Source organism: Anoplophora glabripennis, unplaced genomic scaffold, assembly GCF_000390285.2.
Source record: "Anoplophora glabripennis isolate ALB-LARVAE unplaced genomic scaffold, Agla_2.0 scaffold89, whole genome shotgun sequence".
Taxonomy (NCBI): Eukaryota; Metazoa; Arthropoda; class Insecta; order Coleoptera; family Cerambycidae; genus Anoplophora; species Anoplophora glabripennis.
This window is the reverse complement of record NW_019416262.1, coordinates 1,279,809-1,296,653: the sequence shown is the minus strand read 5'-3', so window position 1 is coordinate 1,296,653 and position 16,845 is coordinate 1,279,809. Positions and strand designations below refer to the sequence as shown.

At 31.1% G+C, this 16,845-nt stretch overlaps 1 protein-coding gene across 1 annotated transcript in view; it reads right to left on the bottom strand.

The window, feature by feature from the left end:
* The window catches only part of LOC108903670 (facilitated trehalose transporter Tret1-like), a 56,132-nt gene extending 39,821 nt beyond the window's left edge, over positions 1-16,311 (bottom strand). Inside the window, exon 1 of the mRNA XM_023457315.1 lies at positions 16,006-16,311. Within this exon, the coding sequence (XP_023313083.1) occupies positions 16,006-16,019 (14 nt within the window). The 5' untranslated portion in view covers positions 16,020-16,311. The remainder of the gene's footprint in view (positions 1-16,005) is intronic.
* Positions 16,312-16,845: the final 534 nt, after the last annotated feature.

Below are 16,845 nucleotides of genomic sequence, written 5' to 3'. Positions count from 1 at the left end.
ATGATGCTTAAAGTAGCCTCATGTTTTGAAATGCTGTTTTTATATTGTTTACTTATAAGAGAAATGGACCGAGAAACTGAAGCGGCATAGACAAAGACGGATTGTCGGGGATTAAATTTTAGCTACCTGCTACAATTTAGTACAGTCCGATCGCACAAAGTTTTTTTAAAAGTACACCTCATCCTATACCGATAATACATAATATAAAAATATTGAATATAAGCACCAGTACTACATTTATTTACGATTTGCATACATAATAAGCTTTTATTACTCCCTTTCATTTCTAAACAGACTTATAGATTCATTATTTTCGAAGCTGAGGAAAGCGTGACGAAAAAACTAACTGCGTGGTTATTGCCACTGATTCATGTGCTAGTACTTATATGAAATTAACAAAGCACAGTGTGAAGACAAGTGAAGAAAAATATTCTTATTAAAATTTTTGATTTGTATTTCTGTAATGAAATTAAGTACCTACCAGAGATGGAAATACAAAAATAATAGCTCTAACTATTCGTATTTAAAGAGTGTCGAAAAACTGATAAAAAAGTGTTTACCAGGTTACATTGTCAATGTAGAAGTTGAAGCAAAAATCAAATTCATGGTTTTTGTCACATCATGTTATTTGAAAATAAATACGATATACAGAAAAATTAGATGAAAATAGAAAAAAATTAAAATAGAAATTTTCTCAATTTTTAAATTCTGTCTTTAAGAATCTATCGGCATTCTGTGAATATAGTGTATACTTACCAAAAATAAATTAATTCCCGCGTATGGTTCGAAAGCTTTAGCTAAAATAAATTTTAGTGAAATCTCGGAAATTATCGTTTACATCTACAAATCTACCAGTGGTCATCCCAACATTTTGGCATCACTAATATTATTATTCGTTGACAGTGAACAGTAACAAACCGTTACACCTACGCTCGAGATAATGCGATCGCTAACTGGTTGAATAGAATCTCATGAAGAATTACACCAATCACAGCCTGTGAAACAAAACGTTGTGTTTTAATGTAATCTTGATCTTAATGTTTTAATTATTTTTAATTTTACCGAAATTGAATTGCCAATATGATGGAAATAAAATTACTGTTTATGAGGGCTCTGTAGCTTGTCATATAAAATTAGTTAAATAAAAAGATGTTAAATCATTACTATATAGTGAATAGTATTCTATCCTTTCCTAATTTTCAACGCAATTGTGTTAATTTGCGGACATTCCCCGTTAACAGTACTTTATTTAATGCGTGCGTAGGTTATATAATTAACGAGATTTGTACAGTGTTACTAAAGTATGGTGGCAAATTGAAAAAATCAATTAGTTGCATGGAATGCAATAAAAGACGTTATTGGGAACGTTCTTGGTAAAAAACGAGAAGCAGATAGTAAACAGAGAGTTAAACGTCTCTTGCAAGTCTTTGATGAACTTGGTGTGAATATGTCTTTAAAAATTCATTTTCTTCATCACCATATGGATTGGTTTGAAAACCAACTTTCCACCGAGTCTGATGAGCAAGGTGAACGTTTTCACCAAATAGCTCTAACCATGGAAACTAGATATAGAGGAAAGAAGCTAGATTCTATGTCAGGAGATTTATGCTGGTGGTTAAAGAGAACCATCGATGAAGAGGATACTGACGATGAATAACAACCATACACAGATCCACAATCTACTGCTTTTGGAGTGTTTGGTACGTTAAGCATGGAAATTCACACCATCATCATCACTATGATTTAGCGCAGTGGCGGTTTTACCATAAGAGCTGCGGAGCTGCAGAACACATAAAATTTTATGTATTTAATCATATTAAATATCAACAAAATATTTAAAGAATACAAATGTACTCGCGCTAAAATAAATCTAGGAGCTTACATTATTATTTATTGCGACGCGAGCTACGCTCCTTAATATATGCAACCTCATATACAAAATGTGTGCACAGCGAACAGTTAGATGCGTCCTTTGTTTTTATTGGCTAATCAGGAACGTGACCCAGTACACGAAGATAGGGGCTTTTGCGGCTGCAATAGCGACAGCCACTGCGCTGCAGTAAATGCAGTAATATTTCGTACGTGGTATGTGGTGGTTTATTTATGCGAGCGGCACTCTACTCTAAAAAAAGAGGTAAAAGTTATAAATAAAAAAACAATAATGTATACAGAAAGGCAGTGGGTTGTGCGGGTGTGATTTAAAAAGTTCACTGTTTTGTTTCCCGTGCTTACTTTTCGGTGGGGATAAAGCATGGACAATATACAGTGTGAAAGATTTAAGGCATTAAGTCTTTAGATAAAATAAACATAAGAAGTCAGTTAGATTCTGCCTATTGGGATAATATACTGAAACACAATGAACAGGTAATGAAAAATTGTTATGTATTATCTAAAATCATAGATTGCATAAAATTTTGCGGAGCATTCGAATTAACACTTCGCGGACACGACGAGACAGAAAATTCGGACAACCCTGATGTGTTTCGTGGACTCATAAATTTTAGTGCAGATCTTGACGACATATTAAAAGAACATCTAGCCACATAGGTATGACCGGGATTTTCTGTGATTGTACCGGGAATTAGCTGTATGGTCCCGGATTTCGGATTTGCACGTATAACTCCCGGAATATAATATAATGTACATATATATAAAAAAAGATAAAGAAAAAATCATAACACGCCGAGGAAAATTAAAATTCGTTGAATCGTTGGTAAATTTCACAAACGATTTTTTTGTTTATAAACAATATTCAATAATTTAATAAAATATATTTAGTTTATTCCAATTTATTTATACCGTCAGTAGGTAATTCGTGAATAGATATTTCAAAAAGGTATCAATTTCAAAAATCATTCTTGTGAAAATCTGTATTTTTTTTATAAATTCATTGTTCCTTGAAATTCAGAAGTGCCAGGAAAACGCGTGACTTTGAAAATTTTAAAATTTTTCGTCTGCGGCGCCATTTAGAAACTCCGGGCACTTAATATCCCGGAATTCAATTCAACAAATGTAACAACCCTAAGCAGAACACATTCAATCAATGTTCACGCGCCGCCACTGATTTAGCGGATCCAAAAAGACAAAAATATTATTAAGATAAATAACCATTTTTTTAATAGTAGCGTACTGATAACAATAAAATGTACTTTGTAATATTATTATAAATATATTTTACAATACAGCCAACATCAAAAATTAATTTTTTAGCCTCAAAAAACAGTAAAAAAATCGTTTTTTCTATGAATATCTAGCAAACATTTGTATGACAGCGCCATCTAGCGTTAGTTTCATGTAAAAATAAATAGCAAAAATGGATTCCTCGACCCCAAAAACAGTAAAATACTACAACTTTCTAGGATAAAAATAAAATTTCTAAAATAAAAATAAGTAAGCATTATTATATGAAATTTTTAATGACTCACTTGCTACACAGCCCTCCAAAATCACAAACTTCAAATGCGTGTAAAAAAAACGATGACTGAACTAAAAAAAACCCATGAGGGTTTTGTTATGGAGAGCGTCAACTTATATTTTCTTTTGGTTTCATCCCATTCCGATTCCGAAAGTTCAATTTTGTGCCACAGTGTTATTTGTAACGAACTTTTTCTTCTGAAAAATTAAGTAGGCCCTGTTAGTAACAATAAAAAATATGTAGGTAAAGCTAAGATAAAGCTTTTTGTACAATATTTCAAACATTCTCATTAAGAAACCTTTATCAACACAAATAGTATTTTTTTATTCCTCACTAGGCCTACTTAATTTGCCAAAATTTCAGCTTAATTTTTTGGCATTCATAGCTATAGTTAAGACGACACCTTGTACATATTATACAATGTTTTATTTTAATCGAAACTATGTCCTTAATAAAATCTTTCAAGAACTACATTTTTCAATTAGCATCGCTCTTTCAAGCTGCATTTTCCGAGAAAAAAATGACTTCATATAAATATGAATTGTTTCTAGGCAAAAACGCGTACCAGATCTGGTACCGATGCCTCAACTGGTTTAGAAGATATTTTGGAGCAGTAATTTTATTTCCTTCATGTTAGCAATAAAATTTCAGTAAAATTAAAAATTATTAAAACAATAAGATCAAGATTACATTAAAACACAACATTCTGTTTCACTGGCTGATGATTGGTGTAATTTTTCACGAGAATTTATTAAACTAATCAGCTATCATATTATCTCGAGCATTGACGTAACGGTTTGTCATTGTTCATTGTAAACGAATTATTAATATTGGTGACGCTAAGATTTAGAGATTTTTAGTAGATAGTACGAGGCGTGCAATGTTGGTTGCCTAATCTTGGCACTCACTTGGCTTGCAATTATGTCTGAAGACACTGTATAAAAAGACCATTGTCAACAGGGCATCTTCAAGCTGATATATCTTCGTAAATGGCCGAATTAATGGATTCTCTGTATAAAGTCATAGTTTTGAACAAGGAATCCGTAAATGTGATAATATACAGGGTGATTTATTGGCAAAATTAAATTTGAATAGCGGCCAAATCTCAAAAGAGTAGAACCACACTGTATAACAATTCGTTTGTCCTATTGTCTTAAAAAATGTCAATAAAGTTTCTTCATAAACGGGATAACAAGAAAAAATAAACAAAACTAGACATTCCTAACTTTATCAAAATGATTTTGCTTCACTAGAACCGATTAATATTGAAAATTATATAAGGAATGAAGTATTAGAGAGGGCAATTTTAGGCTACGTCGTTAAGTTCGTGAACAGGCAGAGAAACTGAAAGAAAACAACGATAAATCGACGTTGCAGTTTTGTGAGATGACGAGTGACTAAAACAACCAAATCAACCAAACTATCGGCATAATTGTTATTATAGTGAATGATTTGATTTTGAGAATATTCTGGAAAGAATATTATCAAGACTTTAAAAAATGATAATATATGAGTACATATAGAGTAAACCAAACTCATTTAAATCTTGAATGGAGGATGCGCCTTTACTATGGTGTTACCTGCTGCCTGTATATTCATGTCATTCTACATCAAGTACTCTTCTATCTCTTTTTGGATCTATTTTTTGATTTGCGTATTTCAAGGCTTGAGTGAAATTTGTCCAGTTGAATTTATGGAGATTATAGATTGGACATTTAAATGAGTTCTTGGCTTAGACTTTTTTCTACGTGAGTATTTAAAAATTATCAACTTGTTTTGTTCGTTGGAATATTTGGAAACATCTTAACGAACCTTGTAAAATAATTTCGGATAGTATCTGTAATGCCCGGCAACATTTTGAACAAGTGTTTTATTATCGCATTTGTGAGTGATACATTTCTAGTGTTTAATTAAGTAACACGTAGGTAAGTAGTAATGTATACACTTCTATCACTTTAATTAGCAGTTGCTCGACAACCAGCTGCTCCAATTTAAATATCTAGTAAAGCATAGCTTGTAACTATTTAATACATATATTTCAAAAAAATACACTACTTCCTCTTTGTCAATTAAAGTATTTTGAGTAAAAGGCATAAAAACTTCAAGAATTAAAGATGAAAACACTACTTAAGTAATGTTTTCTTTTTTAGATTCAAAAATTGTGTTCAGGCATTTCTGATTCTATCTTATTTTGGTTTTGAAAGATAAGCCGAATTGATTTTAGATAAGTTATTCGTTATACTGCTGTTATTACGAATATATTATGAAATCAAAAATCAATTTGTTCTTGGCAATGCCAGTTTTTTCAATTTAAGCACGTAACGGTGCAGGTTTTGCGTAGCTCTTTGGTCGTTCTTGTGTACAAATGCCTGCGAGGCTAAAACCAGTTTTTTTTTGTTGGAATCTTCAACCTACAACGACCCAACATGATAAATCAGTGGTTTTGGATGGAGTTTCCCAATTTTCTAAAATTGTACTTACTAAAGTGAACATCCTATATGAACATCGGAAACCATGTGCCGCTCTATGCTCACAACAGACAATGCTACTGATTGCCATAAAAACACGTGCCATACACTCGACCAAGCAAAGCGTCAAACTCACTCACACATGCATAAAGGACAGTTAAATTCACGACCAACGTCCTTCAGCAAAGAATCTAGATTGTTCACCGGAATGCCAAGTCGACAGGGCAGGGTGCCGCTAGATACGTATCAAATAAATTGATCGATGCGAAGCTTCAAATCAGAAGAAGACATGTACATGTACAACGTGGATAGTGGGATTACTAAAATGTGAAGTAGTTAATGTTTCTCCACCATTAGTAAAAATAACACTATTAAAAACTTCGACTATTTCAGGTATGCGCCTGTGACCTTGGTAAATGTTGACTTTTTGTTTTTGAAATGAGTATTTACCGATCGCCGGATGCGATTAACTGCGGAACACTACTTAGGACAACTGTTAGTTAAATGCTTTCTTTATGAGTAAGGAATTATAATTTTGTTAACTTTTGCTGGTACTTATAATTCCGTAATATACCTATATATTTTATGGTAAGTTCCATGTGAAGCGTTTAATGTAGAAAAGTAGACACTGACCCTTTTTTTTCAGACCATTATGCAAGTACAAATATATTCTTATAACGGAAAGAGTGCAGTTATAAGGAGGCAACGGTTGTGTCACTTTTTTTTGAATAAAATTACATAAAAGTGAACTAGGCCTACAGCCAACCCTGTACCACATTGCAGTCGACCTATCATTTCCGATCTCTAATCTATCAAAATGAAATCTTAGTATTGGCAAACATTGACAGTCACTTATTTATTAAAAATTGTCTACTATTCTCTTTGACAAAGATTTTTAAACACAGGAGACCTCGAAATTGAGATAGAAACAGATATTGCGAAGGGAGAGATAAATTAATTATTCATCAAGTGCTTCATACTGAAAGAAACAATTTTAAAAATCCGTTTTAAAATATGTGCATGTTCGTTAATATATCTAGGTGTGATAAAAGGATAAAACCTTAGATAGGTACTAATTAATAATTATTTCAAAATGAAAGTATAATAACAATTTAGCCAAATAGTACTAATGAAGAAACATCTGATATATTGAAATCATCAAATGATCATTAGGAAATTTTGGAATGGAAATATTTAGTATCAAAGTACGTATATGACGATCTGATAAGAACATTTTTAGAATTAATTTTAATACATCCAGTAAAGTAAAAGCACAAATATTAATAATAAACAGAATGTGTAATTTTTAATGTGGCAAAAAAACCCTATTGACATAATTATTTCCACCGATTTTTGCCAAACAACCAAAACTACAGAAAAACAATATATTTTATTTATATTGCTATTTCTTTAGTTTTCCAGCAGTAACGAAATCAGAATTTCAATTTATTTCTTATAGGTGGTAATAATTTTTGTTTGAGGAGTAGTATTTTCCTAATGGGTATCGTGTGTAAAAATATTCATCCATCAAATTCCATATAAGTTACTAACATTATTATCCTATGCAATTTTTGGTTTTGATTGATAATTATTATTAAATAACGGTTGTGTATTTTACAACTGCAAACTGCTCACCAACAGTATTTTTTTAAAATTAGGTACCCGCAACTCTTTCTGTTTTCCTATTTGTTTATAAATACGAGGTCTGTTCAGATAGTAACCGCACTTTATTTTTTTTAACTGTATTATTAATTTTGTACATAATAATTAATTGATCCTTGTCTCCTTTAGAATACTCCCCTATTCACGCAATTTTGTGAAAATTGAACTTTTGGCTCAATGTCGTCGCCGTAAATCCAGCTTTCGTCTTCTGTTATGATCTATTATTGGATTGTTCAAGGAGTTGCCGACAAACGTCCACAAGATTTTATGTCAATCAATTTTGTTCATATTCAATTTTTCAGTCAAATTGAGATGCTAACCTATTCTGCAATTTTTCTGACAGTCAATTGCATGCAAAAGATCTTTTGACTTTCTGAACGTGGGAGTCATCAGTTGAAGTCAAACCTGCTTTCCTAGTCGATGATCATCTTAGTCGACTGAGGACTCTTTTAAATCTTGAAAACCATTCGTAACATTGCATGCGACCCAGAGTGTCATCTCCGATGTTTCAAAAGTTGAAACGTTTCCGTGAAAGTTTTCCCCAGTTTCATACAATTTTACGTTGCATCGTTGTTCCAGAAAACAACAAATTGGTTTCAAAAATCGTCACTAACATTTAAACACGTTGCACTCAAATATCACGAAAACTAAATGAGATATCAACAATCCAAAAACATGTGATTACAGACAGAGGAAGTGCCAATCGCATACCACCATCTCTATTAGCGCGTAATTCAGAAAGTTCGGTTATTTTCTGAACGGACCTCGTATATTTGCTAGCAACTTTGGTGTTTCATTGTAATGTAATGTAATGTAATGCTGTAATACTTCGTCTAATGTATAATACAGGGCCTTCATAAATGTTTACAAGCCACGTACCGCCGAGCATAGGCAACCTAACAATGCTCGATTGATAACGAAAATTCGCTAAATCGTAACGGTTTGTCATTGTTTATTATAGACGAATCATTAATTTTGGTGACGCCAATATTTTTAGGCAAATTTCGTTACCAGTACCAATCGTGTATTGGGTTGTCTAAGCTCGGCGATCTCGTGGCTTGTAACCATTTATGAAGTCTCTGTATATGTAAATATACACCGTTGTAGCTACTTCCTGACACGAAGACGTTGTGTTCGAAGTTTGGTGCGCCAAAATTGAAGGTGGGCGATCGCCACCTCAAGCACGACTCGGCATAGTCCGCAACAGGTTCTAAATGTGCGCTGTTGCAAGTCTGTATCAAGCTTCAAATGCTCTAATTTTGGAAACAAATTGATATCTCAGCAGTTATTTTACTTCCCTTTAAAATAATGTAAAACGTGACGTATACTTTCCATTACTGTTCAAATAATTTTTTTTTTCTCATAATATTTTGTTATATTTATTCTTTAATGTTTAATACATCCATCGTTTGGAAAGGTAAGGGTACATCCTGCTTTGAAAGGGACATCTTACAAATTGCAGTCATTTTCAGCGACCTAACGTGCTCTCTTTAGTAATGTTTCACGCCTGATTTTCTTCTCAAATATTGGTTCTTGGTTTATTGCCCTTGGAAATATGTCATATTCAAAATATAATATTATTTCCAAAAAATGTATTAAATGTTAAAAAAATAAAAATACAATATTACAAGACAAAAAAATTATCTTCAGCCTTGTATATTAAATCAAATTTGTCATAATTTGTCATAAAACAATTATTATGTTGTAGCATACGCAAAAAAATTAGTCTATTATTTTATCTAAATCACACCGGGACAAAACATTCTTTTAAAATATTGTTATAATGACTTTATTCGCACCGCATGCTAACTAACAAACAATAAGTTATAAATAACCAAATGATCAACTATAGACAAAAAATTGTACAATGAATCTTATTACTAGTATAGTTAAACTGAAAGACGAAAGCTGATAAAACTGTAATTATTGGAAAACTAATGTGTCATCTGTCATACATGTTTTATTTTAAATAAATAACATTAGCCACCTATAACTGCATTTTTTAATAACGGTTCGTCTCTGCCCCTTACAACAATACTTTAAAAGAATATTTTGTCTCGGTGTGATTTAAATAAAATAATAGATTTTCCCGTTACATCATACTTTGCATATTGAAGTCGACATATCTCGAAAACAAGTAAATATAGGGAAAAACTTTATATTACAAAAATTACTCAAAATTTAACGATCTTTAAAATTTTTTAGTATCGCCACACCATCTATACAGAAAGATTTGAACTAACAATTCTAATTACAATTTGAAGCTATTCGGGGAACCTAACAACCCCAATTTCCGGAACTAAAATAATTTTTTTCATTTCGGACATATTGGCAGCGGGAAATGGCACACCCTGTATATACGCAAAAAATATATTCTTCACTTAAATGAACGTTTTGTTGATGGAAGAGATGTTACTTAATTTAAGGTTGTGGTATATGTATTAGCATCAAGAATATATTTCTTTGCGTATTGTATATAAATATATCATTCTTGATTTAAGAATTTTTTTATCGTGTTAGAATGATAAAAAAATTGTTTATAAAAGTTCAGTTCATCATTATGACTAAATACAAAATTGTGCCAATTGAATCGCCAGTTACACAGGACATATTGAAAAACGTGTTTTCTGGTGAAATACCAAAATGTCGTTTATATTGTTTAGGTAAAATATGAATATACGAATTGTATAAATTGATTTGAAAAGTAGGTATATGTTTCAGGTGTTAACTAAAATCTATTGCATTTTGAATTTTGCATTGAGTATCATCCGAATATGGCATTCCATTTAAAATAAGCGAGATAACAATATTTTCAAAGTTCTAGGAAACGGTAATCGCGTAAATATTCAACTTAACAATAATCGTAACAATAATCACGAAAATATTTAATTAAATGCTTTGCAAGGTCTTATTGTCCAAGGTAGAACTTAACTAAATAACAAAAATAATTTGTTCATATTAGAAACACAGGCAATATAGCTTATTGCCAAGCTATATTGTCTGTGTTAGAATTTAGGAAGGTCTCGAATTCTTATGTCGATTTGAATTTGTAAATTTTGTTACAAAAAGCTTAATATCCCGAAAACGGTCAGCTACAGAAAATTACGTATCACATTTTTAAGGAGAAACTTATAAAAAAAGGAACTTATAGACATGGGCGTAGCTACAACATTTACAATCAGTGACTTACCGATATAAAATTTGAACACGTTTTGATTTGATTCTAAAAAAAAATCACGCAATCACCGACTACGCCCATGCATATACAGAATGTTCCATTTAAAATAAAATCATGCATATTTTTTTAATTAATTATGACGAAAAATCTCAGAAGAATGAGAAATATTATTGTCTGAAATAATTTATTTGTGGCATTTTCAGTTCTTTTTTTATTTGATTGGCTATGTCTGCCACACTGAAAAGAAATTTTATATAACCCCTTGTATTAGTCAAGGGGAAACATGCGTTTTACTGTATGTATACAACAATAAACTATTAATAATTACGCTCTGTAGATATCTATACATGAAAAATCCTTTTAGACAACAAAGTGCTAAGTGGTGATATTTAACTACCATGCAGTGTGAAAAAATTTCTCTATTATTAATTAGTCTGTCCCAAAAAAATTGTACTGAATATTTGCATCTTTGAATAAGTACACATATATGATATCCGTTACTTTGGTTTTCAAAATTTAGAATATATTAGTTTTCTATCGGTTTATTCCATATAGAGTGGTTTATTAATAATGGAACATGATCGGAGATTCTTTAATCTTTATCTGTTGATTATCGATTTATTCCATATAGTGTTTTATTAATAATGGAACATGATCGGAGATTCTTAAATCAACAGATAATGATTGAGGTAAATTTGTCTGAATCAAATTTTGCTACTTTTTAATATCAAGAATCTTAAATTAAAAAAAAAGCGTTTAAATTCTGGCCTAGTACCTGGATGGCTGACCATCCAAGGAAGGCTCGACTTGCTCGTCCACTTTCTAGTGGCCTATATGTCAGTGTATTCACAGAAGCTATATAAATGTAGGTGAGGTTTGTACAGAAAGACATACCAATCCTTTGAAAGGATGTAAAACTGTTGGTCTCTTGTCTAAGCAATGCTAGGCAAATAAAAGATCCCTATCTTACAACAATGTGGTGGTTCAGCTAAATGTCCTACGTAAAAAAATGGGAAGCACTCCTATCCTAAATCGCCGCTCATACGTTTTATTCGTTCTATCCGAATGCGTTCCTTCTCAATCTCACGCATGTCTGCCTGAGTTAGAAGCGCAAACTTATTCGTGTCGATCTGTATTTAAATTTTAATTTGGTACTGTCTATTTTTCAAATTTCATAATACTGTAACTTTATGGAAAATTAAAATTTTGATTACAAAAAAACCTATATGTTTCAAAATTCAGTACAAAGAATTTAGGGGCGTATTTTTGAGATCAAAATAAGACTTTTTTTTTCCTATAAACGTGAGTCCACAAATGCTTATTTTTCAATATTAAGCTCTTTATATTTTTTTGCATACGACTAATCATTTTCGAGAAAATCACTGCTGACTAGTGACAATACTACCGTATAGTCGGAATTGATTCTCTCGAAAACGGTTAGTTGTATCAAAAAAATACGGAGCTAAAATTAAAGATCATTACATTACTAATTAGTTGGAGGAAATAAATTTAAAATTTTTCACCGTAAATAGTTAATAACATTTGAAAATATGGTGTGCATTTAACTCTTCATCAGCCAATATCTCAGAAATGGTTGGTCTGAGAGGTTTCGACGAAGGATATCTTTTTTGCTTAAAATTGATAAGGGAATAAACGCACTAATACGAAACGTCAATGTATAGGGTAGCAAAAAATTTAGGTCAAATTTAATTCAAGCGTACCCTTATAGGTGGCGGCCGTCTGTTACCAGCCTCATTAGCAATGACATATTTATATTGAGCATCCTGAAAAAACCCAAGTTTTATGCCAACATTCAAATCTGTTCGGAAATTATTCTTAAAAATCGAACAAAATAAAAAACTTTAACACCCTGTATATTGAAAACTAAGCATTTGTTGTGGACCCACGTTTATAGGAAAAAAGTCTTCTTTTGACCTCAAAAATATGCCCCTAAATTCTTTACACTGAATTTTGAATTAGCCTGTATATTTGGACAAATATGTTCATCCCTTTTCGAGAACCTATATCTGCTCTATTTTTAATTCCATATTTTAGAAATTTCGGTAGAAATTTTTTCATCACGAAAGTTCTTTTCCATACTCCTTTATAAAAATACGCCCACCAGACGCATAGTGGGAAATATGGGAAAAAATTCTACGCACTCGGTTATTTTAACCGTATTTTCTTTTCGTAATTTCTTTTTTATTCTTCATGAAATAAGCTTCATTTTATGATCCTGGTGCGACAATTTGATATATCTATATAGAAATTTTTTAAATCGAGTGAGAACCTATCAGCCACAACACCTAAGACAATAATTCGGTATTTAAAAATAAAATGAAAATTTTTGTGACATTGAATAAAAAAAAACTAAAAACAAGAAAAAACAAAAAAAAAATAAAAAAAAAAACAGAAGAACGACCCTCTTGAAGACTGCTACCTTGACGCGGTAGAAGAGCTTAATTAAGTTTTATATACTTAAAGATAACGAAATGCAGTTCATGGAATAATTTTGGTAAATAATAGATATAGATTTTAAGTCTTACGTTTTAACAGAAATTGTTGAAATTCTTATAATTTTTCGAATGAAAAAATCTAAATATCCACTTATTTTTTGCGGATTTGAGAATAAGTTTCAAGGGTTTGAAATTAGGTTTACATTGTTTGGTTTGGAAAATATGCTTCGTTTGACTTTCTAGCTCAGATTTCTTGGATTTGTGGTTAGATATTTAAGAATAGAGATTAGGGTATTCAAAAATAAAAAATATAAGAAAATAGCTTTCAAGGACTTTTATTCTTTGGTGTGGAACATTCTATGAATTTCTAGCCCAAGTTTTTAGAATTTGAAGTTGGGCTTTGAGGACTTGTGGTTAAACTTTGAATGATTTGAGGTTAGGTTTTCATGGGTGTAGGTTTATGGCTTTAGAGGTAAGAAATATAAGCTCAAAAATATAGTAATTACACCCAAAGATTTAGAAAAGTCAGTGTATTACTTTGAGGTTAGATTTGATGAATTTGAGGTTATATTTTTGGATTCAGGTTTAAGGTTGAAAAGTACTGTGAAGCTACATTATTATTTTCGTTGTCTAATGACCCTTATATACGATTTTTTTTATTTTTAAATACCAAATTATTTTTGGTGTTGAGGCTGATGGGTTCTGACTCGATTTAAAAAAATCCTATATAGATATATGAAATTATTGCACCAGGATCATAAAATTAAGCATATTTGAAGAATAATCAAAAAGAAATTACCACTGTACGGTTGAAATAGCCGTGTGCGTAGAATTTTTTCCTATATGTATTTCCCACTGTGGATACTACGGTTGTGTTTATTTTGAACTGCTGAAAGTTGGTTCGACCACATATTTCTTGCTTGGAATATTAATATAAAAGTCAGATTATAACCGAGCGTTCAAATAAAAACGTGGTCGAAGTTGGCTCTGACACATTAGACGTAGGGAGTAGCTTATAGCGACCAACTTAACCTCATTTCTCAACGAGTTGTATAGCAGCTGTCAGTTTCAATAACGTTAATGACTTTATTAACTAATTTAACTTTATTTTAAAGAATAAAATAACAANCGACAATTTGATATATCTATATAGAAATTTTTTAAATCGAGTGAGAACCTATCAGCCACAACACCTAAGACAATAATTCGGTATTTAAAAATAAAATGAAAATTTTTGTGACATTGAATAAAAAAAAACTAAAAACAAGAAAAAACAAAAAAAATATAAAAAAAAAAACAGAAGAACGACCCTCTTGAAGACTGCTACCTTGACGCGGTAGAAGAGCTTAATTAAGTTTTATATACTTAAAGATAACGAAATGCAGTTCATGGAATAATTTTGGTAAATAATAAATATAGATTTTAAGTCTTACGTTTTAACAGAAATTGTTGAAATTCTTATAATTTTTCGAATGAAAAAATCTAAATATCCACTTATTTTTTGCGGATTTGAGAATAAGTTTCAAGGGTTTGAGATTAGGTTTACATTGTTTGGTTTGACTTTCTAACTCAGATTTCTTGGATTTGTGGTTAGATATTTAAGAATAGAGATTAGGGTATTCAAAAATAAAAAAATATAAGAAAATAGCTTTCAAGGACTTTTATTCTTTGGTGTGGAACATTCTATGAATTTCTAGCCCAAGTTTTTAGAATTTGAAGTTGGGTTTTGAGGACTTGTGGTTAGACTTGATTCGAGGAATGAGGATTTGGAATGATTTGAGGTTAGGTTTTCATGGGTGTAGGTTTATGGCTTTAGAGGTAAGAAATATAAGCTCAAAAATATAGTAATTACACCCATAGATTGAGAAAAGTCAGTGTATTACTTTGAGGTTAGATTTGATGAATTTGAGGTTATGTTTTTGGATTCAGGTTTAAGGTTGAAAAGTACTGTAAAGCTACATTATTATTTTCGTTGTCTAATTACCCTCATATACGATTTTTTTTATTTTTTTATTTTCAAATACCAAATTATTTTTGGTGTTGAGGCTGATGGGTTCTGACTCGATCATAAAATTAAGCATATTTGAAGAAGAATCAAAAAGAAATTACCACTGTACGGTTGAAATAGCCGTGTGCGTAGAATTTTTTCCTATATGTTTTTCCCACTGTGGGTGCTACGGTTGTGTTTATTTTGAACCGCTGAATGTTGGTTTGACCACATATTTCTTGCTTGGAATATTAATATAAAAGTCAGATTATACTAATTGCTTTGACGTTATGAAAATTATTCATACGATTAAAATAAACATGCAGAAAAATATCAAATATCAAAACTAAATAAAAGTTCTATTAAAATGCTGTAAAATTAAAAATCATATTTATATCGAAATCGATCGGTTTTTTTGATTTGCAATTACTTAGTATACCAATTTTATTTAGAAAAAAGTATCGTTTTTTTACAAATGGTAGTTAAGTAAGGGATAAAAAAGTTTAAGTCATATTTACTCCTCTATTGTGTCCCGTTTTAAAATACCTCCCAATAACACCGATTTTTCAAAATTCATCCTGTCAAAGTAATTCCCATGTTTCTTTCTTATAGGTACGTCATCTGTTTATAAATTATTTCCGTCACACTTAAATATATTTTATTGGATAAGTATTAATTTGATCACCTTGAATTATATGCTGTTTAATCACGGACGATAAATCGTTAACATCGCTAACCAATTTAGTTGAGAATAAATTTAAACCGGCACCTGTTTTTTAAAACTCTATGCAACTTATTTCTGAATTATTATGAAGTATCAAAAGTATAAGTTAACTCACCTCCTATTTAACATCACTCTGTATAGCACGAAACAGTGTCTGGTACAACAGCTCACATCAACCAATATTTATTTAGATATCCATGAAATGCACATCAATAACAAATAATAGGTTATTGTACTTGGAACTTGGATTGATAATTAATAAAAGTTTACACTGTTATTAATACTCAAAAGAAACAATTATTACATTATCTATTTATTATAAAATTTTCCAGTAGGGCACGTTTCGCTTTGTAAACAGGACGCGAATGCAACGATAACTTGAAGAGGATATAAAAATGTTCCGCGTACCGGCAAATGACTGACTATTCTTGACTTTCTCTTTACATTTACGATGGCTCCCTCCACGTTTGGTACGCTCTGCACACCTATCAAATGTTTATGTTTCTGAATGAATAATTCCCTTACGGTGTAACAAACAAACTAATGCCATTAGATAATAAATGTTTTCATCCTGATTAACGTACAGAGTGCGCGCAACTCTGACTATTTTTTGGAGGTTTCTCGAGCCCGATTTTGAAAATATGTATATTAAACGCCGTAAACCACATGTCAATATTTTGTCTCGTCGTTAATTTTTGATCGTTATTAGTTATGTTGAATAACTTTTAGTTGTGAATTTTTTTTATTTTCTTAAAGAAATTCTTTATTCATTTTTTACCATATTTCCTCACACCTTCGAATTTTAAATTATAAATTTGGTTATTTTTAATTCTAGCCCAAATTTTTCGATTTTAGAAATTTACTTAAAATTACCTTTATCCAATTTTTTTTAAGATATACAGGATGTCTCAGTTTTAATCTATGAGACTTCGGGAGCAGATAGTACTTCGAAAAA